Consider the following 13762-nt stretch of genomic DNA (forward strand, 5'->3'; position numbering starts at 1 on the left):
GTGTATTTTCTGCAGCAAGCGACATAAGTTGTATGCCCCTCCCACAAGGCGTGGTTTTATGTGCCTTTTTCCCCCCAAATGTTCAATTGGTGGGGACTGGGAGAATAGTCAAGCAGCTGCAGTATTATTCAAGCTTAGGGTAAGTAACCGTTACTGCATACTATACGAATTTACCTTCACTGAGAGCGTTTTTTTAAATGAAAATAAATACTTGTATCATGCACACTTAAGTGGCCTTCTGATCAAGCACAATATTAGCTAGCTATACAGGCGCAATAGAAAATGGATGTTTGTGAACGTACATCAGTAATAAGTCATCCTAGTCAGATATTGAAACATCCCGTGTCAAAGGGAAATGTAGATTATGGTACATTTTGAATGCAATACCCGAGTTTCAATAATCAGTGTTAAAATATCACTAATATTAAAACAGCCGTATGTTTGCTGCAATCCTACAAGCTTGCAATGCTGGCGTGCTTTGCCTTTCACACATTCCGCTTTGGTTTGCCATAACGTTTTGCTATTGCTAGCTAAATACTAAATCATCTGCTCTGCGGTTAGTTCTTAAATTATAGCAATTGTTCCATTGACATTAATGGAATGTTAACTTTACAATTAGTATAAGTGTCATTTCTATTAGAGAAGAAATGCTATTTTGCCGGTGCAGTGCAATTCACCTGTAAATGTAGAACCCTGTGAGAAACCATCCAAACCATCAAGTATTGTACATATAAAGCGTTGCTGTGCCAACGTTCATCAGCAAGTTGTGCGACAAGTGGGCTAACGCCATACAGGATGGGATAGCGTTTCTTTCCTCATTCTTCACTATTTGAGTGGTTTCTACCGCCAGTAATGCAAAGTTGTAGGGTCCAAAGTTGTAGGGCTAATGTCACAAACAAGTACAGTAAGCAGTATCCCTTTCCTGACATGTAAGGGATACTGCTTACTGTACTTGTTTGTGACATTATTTGCATCCTCAGGTAGCTTGAAGCACATACTGTACCTTAGGCCTACTCATTGTTTTAGTGTTCACCACTTCAGTATTATTTTGGCCTTGGTATGTTTTTTTGATTGTCATGGTATTCATGTAATTGTAAAAGTCAAGGCATGATATCTGTATGACTATACAGATTGATTAAAAAGAGTAATAACTGGGGGTCAGATGGCTGAGTGGTGAGGGAATCGGGCTATTAATCAGAAGGTTGCTGGTTCGATTCCTGGCCATGCTAAAATGACGTTATGTCCTTGGGCACTTCACCTTACTTGTAGAATGTCCCTGTACTTAATGTAAGTTGCTCTGGATAAGAGTGTCTGCTAAATGACTAAATGTAAACTATAATCACCCATTATCTTTATCTTTAGTGGTGAGGGTTGATACATTTAATACAGTTCAAACATAAGCAGGTCTAAGAATGCAATATTTGTGTACTGTTGTTCCTAACAAAATGTCCAATGTCTGAATGTCTTGGCAGAAAACCCGATGCAATGGTTTGAGCTGCAGTTCTTAGAGTGAGGTGTCCACTCAAGGCTCCTTCAGAAGGTGAGACTTCTGTATCATGTAACATCTAGAATCTTTATAAGATGAAGTATGGGAAGATGATCAATGCACATCAGTGACTTGGCCTCAGTCACTCAATCGCTCTCTCGCTAGCTCACTCATGCAAAGAGCAAGCAAATTTGAATAAATGTTAAACAAGTCCAGTCTGTGTACACTGTGATATCAGTATTTTACTCAAGGCAAGCTTTTACAGTTTTGTTAAGGAGGAGCATGGGCGCATACTGTCATCATTGAGTTTTTTCCCCCTGTTGGGACAGCAGTGCTTTGGCTCTGGGAATGGACCTCTCTCATTTAGACCCAAACAATGACAGCATTGTTGCTCAGTTGATATATAGTGGCAGGAGTTCCTGTCTGGCTAGGTTTACTTGGCTATTACATGTGCCATGTGTCTTCCGCTCGCTGTTTACTTGTTGTTTTTGCCTTGATATGATTGCATCTGAAAGAAAACATGCCATAACCATAATCGCAGGGTTGTCTGACATTCTGGTAAGAAGGTAGTTGTGTTATTGCCCTGTTTTAGCTAAAGTGAGTCACACCCCTGATTTGTGGATGCAAGACTGTGCTATTTAGCAGGTTCTTGGTTTCAGGAATCGAGTTTGGTGAAAGAAAGTTTCTGTACAGACTTGTCTGTCCAAGCCTGTCTGTCCATGTAAGAAACAATCATGAATACCAAGTCAAACAAACAAGACGCTGTTCTAAGCATGCGCCATGTTAACCAACCAATAACAAGCCAAGTGGAGTCCCTGAAGACAGGGAGAATTCTGGGATATTGTGTTCTTCACTGATTTATTTGGATGTCATCCAGGTATTGTACAATTGGCAGAAAAAGGAACATGCATCCCAACACAGAGACCAGCCGAATCCACTCTCCCTGTTTTCTCCTGCCATTATATCCCACAGTAAAGGATCGATCAGGGCAAGCAGTGACAAGCACTACTTGGTTAAGCTAGCCTGTGCTTACCAGTGAAAACCTCTCAATCTCACACAGCTTTGCTAACCACTCCTATCACTCTCATGTGTTGGTAAAATCAAATACTTCACATTTGCTTTGTCTTGGAATATGGAGGGTGAGTTGCTCCTGAGTTGAAGGACTATGCAGTGTTCCTCTGAAAGCTGCTGATTCACACCAGTGTACGTGTTCCTCCATGATCTCTTATTATCCAATCATTTTAGAGGTTGGCATTGAAAGGGATCTTCATTAGGTTGAGAGGACAGTGTTGAAATCGGTGCTGGTCACCTCTTAAAAGCCCTGTATTGACATGGTAGAGGCTTAATGTAAATGGGTTCAACAAATTGCTGTCCTTTCATAGAGCCAAATTAAATAGATGCTTTAGCTTGGCAGTCAATGCCACAGTTAAACTGATGCTTTTTGGAGCCAATTTACTTCGTACAGGTTTTGATCTAATTTACCTTGTGACATTTAATATGTTTCTGAATGTTTCATTACTTTTTAATGGTTTCTTATGTGTTTAAACATTTCCCTTTGCTAACAGAGTTCGATATCTGTCAGATTTCTTTTTTTTTGGGGGGTGAAATTATGAGCTCAGCTGTGTGTTCCCCTGGTCTAGTGTGGTGTGATAGGACAGCAGCCATGCCACCCCCATCTGACATTGTGAAGGTGGCCATCGAGTGGCCTGGTGCCAATGCCCAACTCATTGAGATTGACCAGGTCAGTGACTGTCTAAAAACATTTCACTAAAAGCATCCTACCTCTGTTTTACTACATTCTTACTCAATACACCTATTTATAGATGGGTTTCTTTTCTTCCTGTGCTAGTTACACTTCAGAGACGGTTTAATAATTGAAGGGTAAAGAAAGCAAAGTCTCCTAGCTAATGCACTGACAGCTTTTGTCTGACTTGGTCCGATATAGACCCCACTGTAGTTTCACACAAATAACATATTTTAAAGGTCCCATGACATGCTGTTTTTGGATGCTTTTATATAGGCCTTAGTGGTCCCCTAATACTGTATCTGAAGTCTCTTTCCCGAAATTCAGCCTTGGTGCAGAATTACAGCAACTATGAGCAGTCCCCCAATGAGCTTTCCTTAGGACGTGCCATTTCTGTAAACTTTAAATGCCATGAGGAGGAGAGGCGGGGCTAACTGCCATGCTTCGGTTGTTTGCAAGCCATGTGTCTCTCGAGGAAAAAACAATATCGCACTCGCATGGTCGTAGTTCATTTCCTCATTGGAGGGCCAGATTCTCTGGATGGGCAAAGCAGAGAAATTTTCAAATCGGAGCGTTTGAGCTTTCATTTTCTCAAAGGCGGAGAAGAATACCCAGGGCTTGGTTTACACCTATCAACATTTCTAGCCACTGGGGGACCAAAGACAGGCTAGGGGAACTCGTATTAAGGTTAAATAACCTCCGGAAGTGACATTTTCATGTCATGGGACCTTTAAGTTGAGTACAATAGTCATAAACCTCTGATTTGAATTCGAATCGAACTGGCAACCTTTTGATTACTAGCCCGCTTCCCTAACCGCTCAGCCACCTGACTCCCAATGAAGAAGATTAAACTACTGGTAGCCCCCCATTATAGAAAGCTGTGTTGCTTTTGGGGCGCCTGTGGCTCAGGGGTTAGAGAGGGTCAAACAAGGTTGGGGGCTCGAACCCAGACTCCTCATGGCCATGTGTCCTTGAGCAAGACACAGAACCCCAAGTTGCTCCCGATAGTGCCTTGCATTGCAAAAAAAATGAAGTGCTGTGAGTGCCGCTAGAAAAGCGCTATATAAATACAGTGCATTTACCTTTTGAATCCCTTGTCTGGCTCATGTCTGTTCTGTGTTTTCAGAAAAAGCCCCTGTCCTCCATCGTACGAGAAGTGTGTGATGGGTAAGAAATATGCCTAATTTCTAACAAAATAACTTTGTCAGTGTGAGTTTATGGGGTTTGTGTGAACATAGTCAACATTTCCACTTAACAGGCTGCCAATGTATGCTCCAGAGTTTAGAGTGTAGTTGAAGTCTGGTACAAATGATTCAGGCAAGGTTGCTGTCTCCACTCTCCCTTCCCCCTCTTCCTCTCTCTTTTCTCCCCCTGTCTGTGTTCTTGAAAGGCCTTTTTCTTAGACTAATAAAGGAATTCTAATGGTACACAGATGGGGCCAGCCTCTACTGAGGATGTTTTTTCTGCTTACATAACTGTGTATTACCCTGCTCTTTCTGTCAGTCTGCGCCTATTCTCCCTGTTCCTGCTATAAGCCTCTTGTTGTTCTCATTGTCGTATTTTCTTCATTGTCATCTGAATGATTATCTATCCATCAAGAAAAGAACAGAATTTGTTCTCTCTCTCGCTTTCTCTCTCTCTGTGTTTCCTAGCTTCTCTCCGACTCCCTCGCTCTTACATCTGAATGTATTTAATTTTTTTTGCATTTAACGCCCACTGGATGTCTCCCCACTCTCTCCATCTGCTACTCTGGCAAACTAAGTGCTTAAAACACCAATCTGAGTTCTTAAAATTTTGTACATGTTACCATGTTTACTGTGAGGTGTATTGAAAACGTGTTTATCTCAACGATATTCTCAATGTATCAGTGTGTTCTAGGTGAGGATTGGACATTGACGTGTGTGTGTGTGTGTATCCATAGCTGGTCTCTGTCTGGCTCTGAGCAGTTTGCTTTGCGCTATGCTGATGGTCCTCAGCTCTACATCACTGAGCAGGTGAACCTCTTTCCATGCTACATTACAAGGAAACATGTTGCCGTTAAAACAACATTGTTTTCCTTTGGTGATTTTACCTGTTGTATTCTTTTGTGTTCCAGAGTCGTGGTGAAATGAAGAATGGAACCATTCTTCGACTAGCCATATCTCCGGTGGGACATATACAATTTGTATCATGTTTTAGGTTTATTAAAAACATATTCAATAATAACAAATGTTTTCATGAGTACAAATATTCTATAAATGCATTTACAAAAGTTCCAGTATGAAGTAAACATTATATGAGTCTTGCTTGACTTGAGATAAGGCTAGTGGAGGAGACGCACAGCTGTGTGTAGTGACGGCTGTGTGTCGTGACGGCTGTGTGTCGTGATGGCTGTGTGTCGTGACGGCTGTGTGTAGTGACGGCTGTGTGTAGTGACGGCTGTGTGTCGTGACGGCTGTGTGTCGTGACGGCTGTGTGTCGTGACGGCTGTGTGTAGTGACGGCTGTGTGTCGTGACGGCTGTGTGTAGTGACGGCTGTGTGTCGTGACGGCTGTGTGTCGTGACGGCTGTGTGTCGTGACGGCTGTGTGTCGTGACGGCTGTGTGTAGTGACGGCTGTGTGTCGTGACGGCTGTGTGTCGTGACGGCTGTGTGTCGTGACGGCTGTGTGTAGTGACGGCTGTGTGTCGTGACGGCTGTGTGTAGTGACGGCTGTGTGTCGTGACGGCTGTGTTGCTGGTCTGCTACAGGCGCGTGCTGCCCGCCAGCTCCTGGAGAGGATCCAGTCCCACAGCATCGATGCTCGCTTGGAAGCCCTAAAGGAGCTGGCCAAGCTGTCTGCTGACCCCACCTTCGCCACAGAGTATATTAACATGGAGGGCATCGGGACCTTGGCACGCCTGGTGGAGAGTGGCAACCAGTAAGTGTTATCGCCACTGGTATCAGTTCACAGGGACAGGTCTTAACCTTAAGAAATGGGGGGGTCCCCTTACCTTGTCTTTTCTCCTGTGTCGCTCAGCTTTGGCGAGATGCTTGCCTTCACTCTCACAGCCTTCTTGGAGCTGATGGACAATGGCATAGTATCATGGGACCTAATCTCACTCTCCTTCATCAAACAGGTAACTGTATTCAACCACCTGAAATGTCCCTCTTACTGTATTCTCTAATTAGTGCTGTTTAGTTCAATATTTCAAATGACTCTGAGCAGTGTGTATGAATTTGGGACAGTGTGATGCCTGTCTAAGTCCTCCCTCATGTTTACAGCCTCTTTTCTTTAATTGCTTGACCTTCAACCCTCATTGCATGCCGTAACTGAGTGGGTTGCTGTTACCTAGCAACCTTCCCTCCATGTTATTTGGAGCCCCTGCGGTTGCGTAGTCTGTCCATCGTGTTCAGATAAAGTCCCCCCACATAGCCATGCTGCACTCTGCCTATTCTTACAGGAAACTAATGGATTCAAATGGTTACTTTTTTCTGGGCTTACCTCTCAATCTACCTTCTGACTGTTCATCATCATACTGAGCCAAAGTGTAAAATATCCCACAAGTACGAAAACTGTGACAGAACTTTTCTATTGAAATGTCCGCTTGTTGTACCTCCTTAGATTGCGGGCTATGTGAACCAGCCCATGGTGGACGTGTCCATCCTGCAGCGCTCCCTGGCCATCCTGGAGAGCATGGTCCTCAACAGCCACAGCCTCTACCACCGGGTGGCGCAGGAGATCACCGTGGGACAGCTCATCGGACACCTGCAAGTGTGAGCACACACACACGCACCTCCCACCCCGCGGGTGTGGGGCGCAGGAGTAGGAATGTAGCAGTGGGATGTGACTGAGAGCAGAGCAGGAACACAGCTGCTCCTACTCTGCTTTACTGGCAGGGATTACCTCAAATCAGTGTTAAGAAATAGTGTTGAATGTTTTTACAAGTGTTAAAAATCCAGTCTGATATAATCATAATATAATATAATCCTTTGGCCTGCCCTAACCAGTCACCACTGTAGTTTAGCACCAGCATGGGGTCACTCAGGAACAGATGCTTCTAACTGGTTGTTTTTGTGCTGATATCTCTAGATCCAACCAAGAGATCCAGACCTATGCCATTGCTCTCATCAATGCACTCTTCCTCAAGGCACCAGAGGACAGAAGACAGGTTAGTAGCAGGCGTTCATGCCACACTGATCTACAGTTTACACAGAGACACAAATGAACGATGCATGCCATCTGAAGAGGTGGGATATTCCCCTCCATGCATCTCCATGTTACCCCTGTATATACCGTACCATGTCATACCCTGGGATATAAACTTAGAATTATGTTATGGAGAAGTTACACTCACATGTTACCTCACTCATCAGTACTTGTCTCATACACATTCATCATGTTTGGCTGCCACTGTCCATGCCTTACACAATGAGATATAACTTCTCTCATAACTGACTACTAACATGAGCCTTTATTATTGTTCAACACAGGACTGCATGTTTGACAGTTCACATGATATCTTGTTGACTTGCTGGAATGCACCATATATTTAATAGCAGCAATCTGACTGGCTTTTGTACAACTTTGTGACCGTACTGTGTCATGCTCTGTGCATGCCGTGCCCTGTAGTGTATGGTCCATGCATAAGTGTGTGCACTCTTTGTCCCATTACTGTCACGCCTGCACATCCTCCCCCCCCCCCCCCCCCCCCAGGAGGAGTACTCAAATCCCCTGGACCAACAGCTCACTGTAAGTATGCATCCTTCATTCCATCCACCTCACCCCCCCCCCCCCCTATCTCCCTCTGCTCCTTATAAAACCACAAAGACTTCTTAAACTTCAGAGAGAACCATGACTGTGAATTACTCCATTATGGAGACAGGTGAATAGCCTGCTTTTCTAGCTGATGTCTATCAGAGGTACTCGGGGGCCCTCTTGTGGTAGCAGAGGGCAGCCTCAGATGTCACATCTCTGGGAGTCTTGGGAGGGACTTGTGAGCTAGAGAAATGTCAATGCAGTTTTTCAGCTTAAATTATTTTACATTGTGTGTTTTGCTACTTTCTTTGACTAACGGTAGCCTTGCTGTGTATGCTTGGATAGCTGGATCTGACCTTTTGGACATGTCTTAAATTGTCTTCTCAGGAGATGGCGAGTACATTGGCTCAGAAACACCTGCGCTCCATCATCCTTAATGTGAGTGTCATCTCAACATCAATTCTGTCAACCATAGTCCAGCTCTGGTTTGTGGTTAAACCTTTGTTCTGTAGTAAGGAGGTGAGAAGTGGCGAAACTACACGCTCACATGTGTGCTCTCTCCCAGCATGTCATCAGAGGAAACCGACCAATCAAAACAGAGATGGCTCACCAGCTCTACGTGCTGCAGGTGCTGACCTTTAACCTCCTTGAGGAACGCATGATGACTAAAATGGACCCCAATGATCAGGTACGGCTGCAAATCTTTACGTGTCAGAAAGGCTGCCTCCTCTGCCCATCTGCCTCCTCTGCCCATCTGCCTCCATTGTTGTCTGACAACATCCTGACGTTCACGTCTGATGTTCTGCTGTCCCACCGCGTGTCCAGGCTCAGAGGGACATCATCTTTGAGCTGCGCAGGATTGCCTTTGACGGAGAGAACGACCCTGGTGCCACGGAGAAGAGGAAGGCCATGTACACGAAGGACTACAAGATGCTGGGCTTCACCGTGAGTCCGCAAACCAGCACAAGACTGGAACTCTTCAGTCACTTGAGAATGTGTTTGACGCGGAGGAGGTTTAGTACAGTCTCCCTTCAGAGATATTGAGCCGCTTTGGTTATTTGTGATAATGTGTGGTCTTTGAGCTTGAAATTACTGAGCAGGTCCTTGTGTTGTGTCCAGAACCACGTGAACCCTGCCATGGACTTTACCCAGACCCCTCCTGGCATGCTGGCACTGGACAACATGCTCTACCTGGCCAAGCTGCACCAGGACACCTACATCAGGGTATGGCTGGACCACAGACCACAGTCAGAAAGATGGATATGAAGCCATCTCCAACAGATATTTACTTAAGTGTGTGTGTGTGTGTGTGTGTTCTCCTCCTCCAGATTGTCTTGGAGAACAGCAGCCGTGAGGACAAACACGAGTGTCCTTTTGGCCGCTGTGCCATCGAGCTTACCCGCATGCTGTGTGAGATCCTGCAAGTGGGAGAGCTGCGTGAGTCCTGTGCCCGTCTCCCACACACTCAACACCTCCCAGATGGTTCCAGACGCCTCACTGCTGCCAAGCAACGGCCCGGCTGTCTGTAGCTTTCCAAAGTCTATCAAGAAAAGTTTAAGGAGTCAAAAGGAACTTTTATTGTACAGCCGCATGATAGAAACCAGATAAAAGTCGTAATCAAAAGGCAGCATGAAATAAATAACTGTATCTCATCCCTTTGTGTTGTGGTCCTGTAGCCAGCGAGGGCTGTAATGACTACCACCCCATGTTCTTCACTCATGACCGAGCCTGGGAGGAGTTCTTCTGTGTCTGCATCCAGCTGCTAAACAAGACCTGGAAGGAGATGAGGGCCACGGCAGAGGACTTCAACAAGGTCAGACGTCATCCAGGAAGGCACACATCAATTCACCTCACACGTTTCGATTGATTTAAAGTTTGTAGCGATATGGGGCCTCAGTATTGAGTCATGTAGGTGTTTTGGATGGTTGAGACGGGGTTAGGATGCAGTGTGTTTGGTGTTTCCCCCCTGCGTGTCCAGGTGATGCAGTGTGTTTGGTGTTTCCCCCCTGCGTGTCCAGGTGATGCAGTGTGTTTGGTGTTTCCCCCCTGCGTGTCCAGGTGATGCAGTGTGTTTGGTGTTTCCCCCCTGCGTGTCCAGGTGATGCAGTGTGTTTGGTGTTTCCCCCCTGCGTGTCCAGGTGATGCAGTGTGTTTGGTGTTTCCCCCCTGCGTGTCCAGGTGATGCAGTGTGTTTGGTGTTTCCCCCCTGCGTGCCTCAGTATTGAGTCATGTAGGTGTTTTGGATGGTTGAGACGGGGTTAGGATGCAGTGTGTTTGGTGTTTCCCCCCTGCGTGTCCAGGTGATGCAGTGTGTTTCCCCCCTGCGTGTCCAGGTGATGCAGTGTGTTTGGTGTTTCCCCCCTGCGTGTCCAGGTGATGCAGTGTGTTTGGTGTTCCCCCCCTGCGTGTCCAGGTGATGCAGTGTGTTTGGTGTTTCCCCCCTGCGTGTCCAGGTGATGCAGGTGGTCCGTGAGCAGATCACGCGGGCCCTGGCCATGAAGCCGTCGTCTCTGGACCAGCTGAAGAGTAAGCTGCGAGGCCTGAGCTACTCAGAGATCCTGCGTCTGCGCCAGTCTGAGCGGATGAGCCAGGACGACTTCCAGTCTCCTCCCATCATGTCAGTCACACGGCACACGCTTACTCTCTTTACGCCACTCGCGCACGGCTACACCTAGAAAACCATCAAACATGCCTGTTTAATGCATCTGCTCTCTTGTTGCTAGTAGTGTGAGATATGCTGAGGGTAGTGTGGGCTAGGGTGCTAACTTTGCTGATGATCCTCCAGTGAACTGCGTGAGAGGATCCAGCCTGAGATCCTGGAGTTGATCAAGCAGCAGAGGCTAAACCGCCTGTGTGAGGGGAGCTGCTTCCGCAAGCTGGGCAACCGCCGGAGGCAAGGTGCAGGCCCCTCCATGCACATTTACATTACATTTAGTCATTTAGCAGACGCTCTTATCCAGAGCGACTTACAGTAAGTACAGGGACATTCCCCCGAGGCAAGTAGGGTGAAGTGCCTTGCCCAAGGACACAACGTCATTTTTGCACAGGCAGGAATCGAACCGGGAACCTTCTGATTACTAGCCCGATTCCCTAACCGCTCAGCCACCTGACTCCTACACAAACACACATACACACACTTACACTTTCTGTATCTATGTTCAACAATGACTTTTTCCTCAAAGAGCAATAAACAGTTACGTATGTATACTGTAGTTACTGTGATCTCTCTCTCTCTGTTGTCCTCCAGAAAAGTTCTGGTTCTGCCGTCTGTCCCTGAACCACAAGGTGCTGCACTACGGAGACCTGGATGAGTCTCCCCAGGGGGAAGTGCCTTTTGAACTGCTAACTGACAAGAGTAAGTCTCCTAGCCTCCTCCTCAATAATGCTGTCCCAGACACACCCACAGCCTGTGAAAGACGAGTGGTCCTGTTCTTTCCCTACAGTCCCTGTGTCTGACATCAAGTCTGTGGTGACTGGAAAGGATTGTCCTCACATGAAGGAGAAGAGTGCACTAAAACAAAACAAGGTAACTACACTAAAGGTTCCATGTTTGATGGGTTAAAAATGTCATTGTCTTGTGAAATTCCAAGATGAATGCAGTTAGTTGCATTGACTTATTTCCTTCTTCGAACTGTAACTTTGAAAGTGTTGCATGTTGGGTTCAGAACACGTACAGTACTACATTAATATAGTGACCTGTTAGCTTATTAGCACTTCCAGTCCAGTATAGAGGTTTGAAGTGGGATCTCTACTACTCTGTGAGCAGGAGGTGTTGGACCTGGCCTTCTCAATCCTGTATGATCCTGATGAGGCCCTCAACTTTGTAGCCCCAAACAAATATGAGGTAAGTTACCTGCTTCAGCTGAGTCAACAGCTCATACAGTGATGGGTCTGGAATTATATACATTAACGTGTGTGTGTATGTATGTGGCAGTACTGTATCTGGACTGATGGGCTGTGTGCCCTGCTGGGCAGAGAGATGGGCAGTGACCTCACCCGGAGTGACCTGGATACACTGATCAGTATGGAGATGAAGCTCCGTCTCCTCGACCTGGAGAACATTACCATTCCAGAGGCTCCTCCCCCTGTGCCAAAGGAGCCAAGCTCTTACAACTTCACCTATAACTATGGCTGAAGTGTTTGAATGTGTCTGGTCTGCTTCTGTGGGTTTGTGAGTTTGCAAAGAATTATGTGAGTATGTAAGCTTGTGTGCTTGCGTGTCTAAATGTTTGTGTGTGTGTGTGTGTGTGTGTGTGTCAAGGAAAAGGAAAGGGCATGCTTCTCCCCTAGATGTCCTAATCCTTAAATCTCAACAACACTAGACTAATGTTCTGAAATCAAACTGCCCTTTACTGTTAAAGGCTGGGTACATATGACTTATTGTAAATGTGTATTACATTTACCAATACTATGCCAACTCAGTATGAATCACAAGGTTTATATTGTGTTGCCTCTTATTCATCACTCCATGGCCTTATCAACAGGAAATGTGAAAAGATGCTCTATGTATTTGGAAAGAATACAGTTGAGTCTTATTATTGCTTAATACCATCAAGTTTCTCCCAACAACAAAGTTTGTTCTGTTACTAATTATTCTTTGAGTTAGTGTATATACAAGTCAGTTAATTTTTCCGCTCATCTCCTAATTCATTACTAATCTATATTGCTGTTTGTTATGCAGAATAGAAATTATATTTTTGTAAATTATGTGAGATCTGTTTTAGCTGGAAAGATGACAAGGTACCACTGGCCCATTTTTAAAGAAAAACAAAATAGAAGCAGAAAGTTAAGCATCACAGATTCTTTTTCTTTCTATATTACTTATAACACTATTCTTTACGGTCAATCATAATGGATATATGCTGTGAAAGCACAGTCAGCAGTACAGACATGGCGCTTTTTAGCTGCAACCAGCAGCTGTATAGCTCTCTCAGTTGGTAAGTCGGTCCACAAACATGTGGATGCATGTGTGTACACGATCACAGCTATTGCGAATTTGCGCTTGTTTTATTTAAGCACTGTGCGTTGGCTTCGGTGACACATTTTTGGGTCTGAAAGAAATGTCAAATAAAATGTTTTTGCTGTGCTGTAACGTACACTGCTAATGAAAGTAACAAGGAATACGCTCTATATGCTGTTGGAGTTAGTCAGTCATGCTGTGTGCATAAGCACATTCATTACAGTATCATTCCATTCAGTTGTAACTTATTTTCCTCGTGAAAGGGAGATCATGGTTTACTGGATTTTTGATTGTTTATAAAACTCCATCTAAAAGGGATTTCATGTTGTGTCGCAGTCCAAAGCTTGTAGCCGCTTTTAGAATACTTCAACAGGCCACACTGAACAAAAGAGAATTGCTATGGACACAATCTGTCTGGATACCTTTGAGGTAGCTTTATCACTTGGTATACTTTTACATGACCTTGCTCAATGATTTTTGTGTTCAGGCTAGTGCTGGTAGTGTTGTTAGAAAAACAAAAAATATATATGACAACATGCAATTTAAGTATGGTATTCATATATAAACCACTGTATGTATATATTGTGTTGCCTTCTAAAAAATGTATTTTGTTTTGTGTGAATAAATATAAGTTCAACTGGCTCAGCCTCAGCGGGAGCCTTTTCTGGAGATTTCCGTCCTGTTCTCACACCCCCCACTGTATCTGAACATCAAGACAGCATGTAGTTCCACTCTTTAGCAGCCAGAGGGCGAACTGAGCACAGGGCTCACACTACATTACAAAAAATACTGAACATTCACACGCTTCGTGTTACACTGAACATGTCTTTCTGTAGATGTAAATCACACCATTAGC

The 13762-nt window shown here is 45.0% G+C and overlaps 1 protein-coding gene across 8 annotated transcripts; it reads left to right on the forward strand.

Annotated features, from left to right (window-relative positions):
• Window positions 1-62: 62 nt before the first annotated feature.
• Window positions 63-13547, forward strand: elmo2 (engulfment and cell motility 2). 8 transcript variants are annotated; one of them, XM_062467855.1, is made up of 23 exons: window positions 63-139; window positions 1473-1540; window positions 3127-3227; window positions 4357-4397; window positions 5152-5224; window positions 5326-5376; window positions 5959-6128; window positions 6228-6327; window positions 6813-6964; window positions 7281-7359; window positions 7905-7940; window positions 8334-8384; window positions 8512-8634; window positions 8772-8891; window positions 9066-9170; window positions 9275-9383; window positions 9623-9759; window positions 10400-10563; window positions 10732-10844; window positions 11194-11301; window positions 11390-11472; window positions 11710-11790; window positions 11881-13547. In XM_062467855.1, exons 3-23 carry the CDS (start codon window positions 3150-3152, stop codon window positions 12079-12081), a joined length of 2175 nt encoding a protein of 724 aa, XP_062323839.1. In that variant the 5' UTR covers window positions 63-139; window positions 1473-1540; window positions 3127-3149; the 3' UTR covers window positions 12082-13547. The 8 variants fall into 8 exon arrangements, with proteins under 8 accessions (XP_062323839.1, XP_062323857.1, XP_062323866.1 ...); XM_062467873.1 differs by having other exon boundaries at window positions 11713-11790; XM_062467882.1 differs by having other exon boundaries at window positions 6813-6958.
• Window positions 13548-13762: the final 215 nt, after the last annotated feature.

This window comes from Osmerus eperlanus, chromosome 1, assembly GCF_963692335.1.
Source record: "Osmerus eperlanus chromosome 1, fOsmEpe2.1, whole genome shotgun sequence".
Classification (NCBI taxonomy): Eukaryota; Metazoa; Chordata; class Actinopteri; order Osmeriformes; family Osmeridae; genus Osmerus; species Osmerus eperlanus.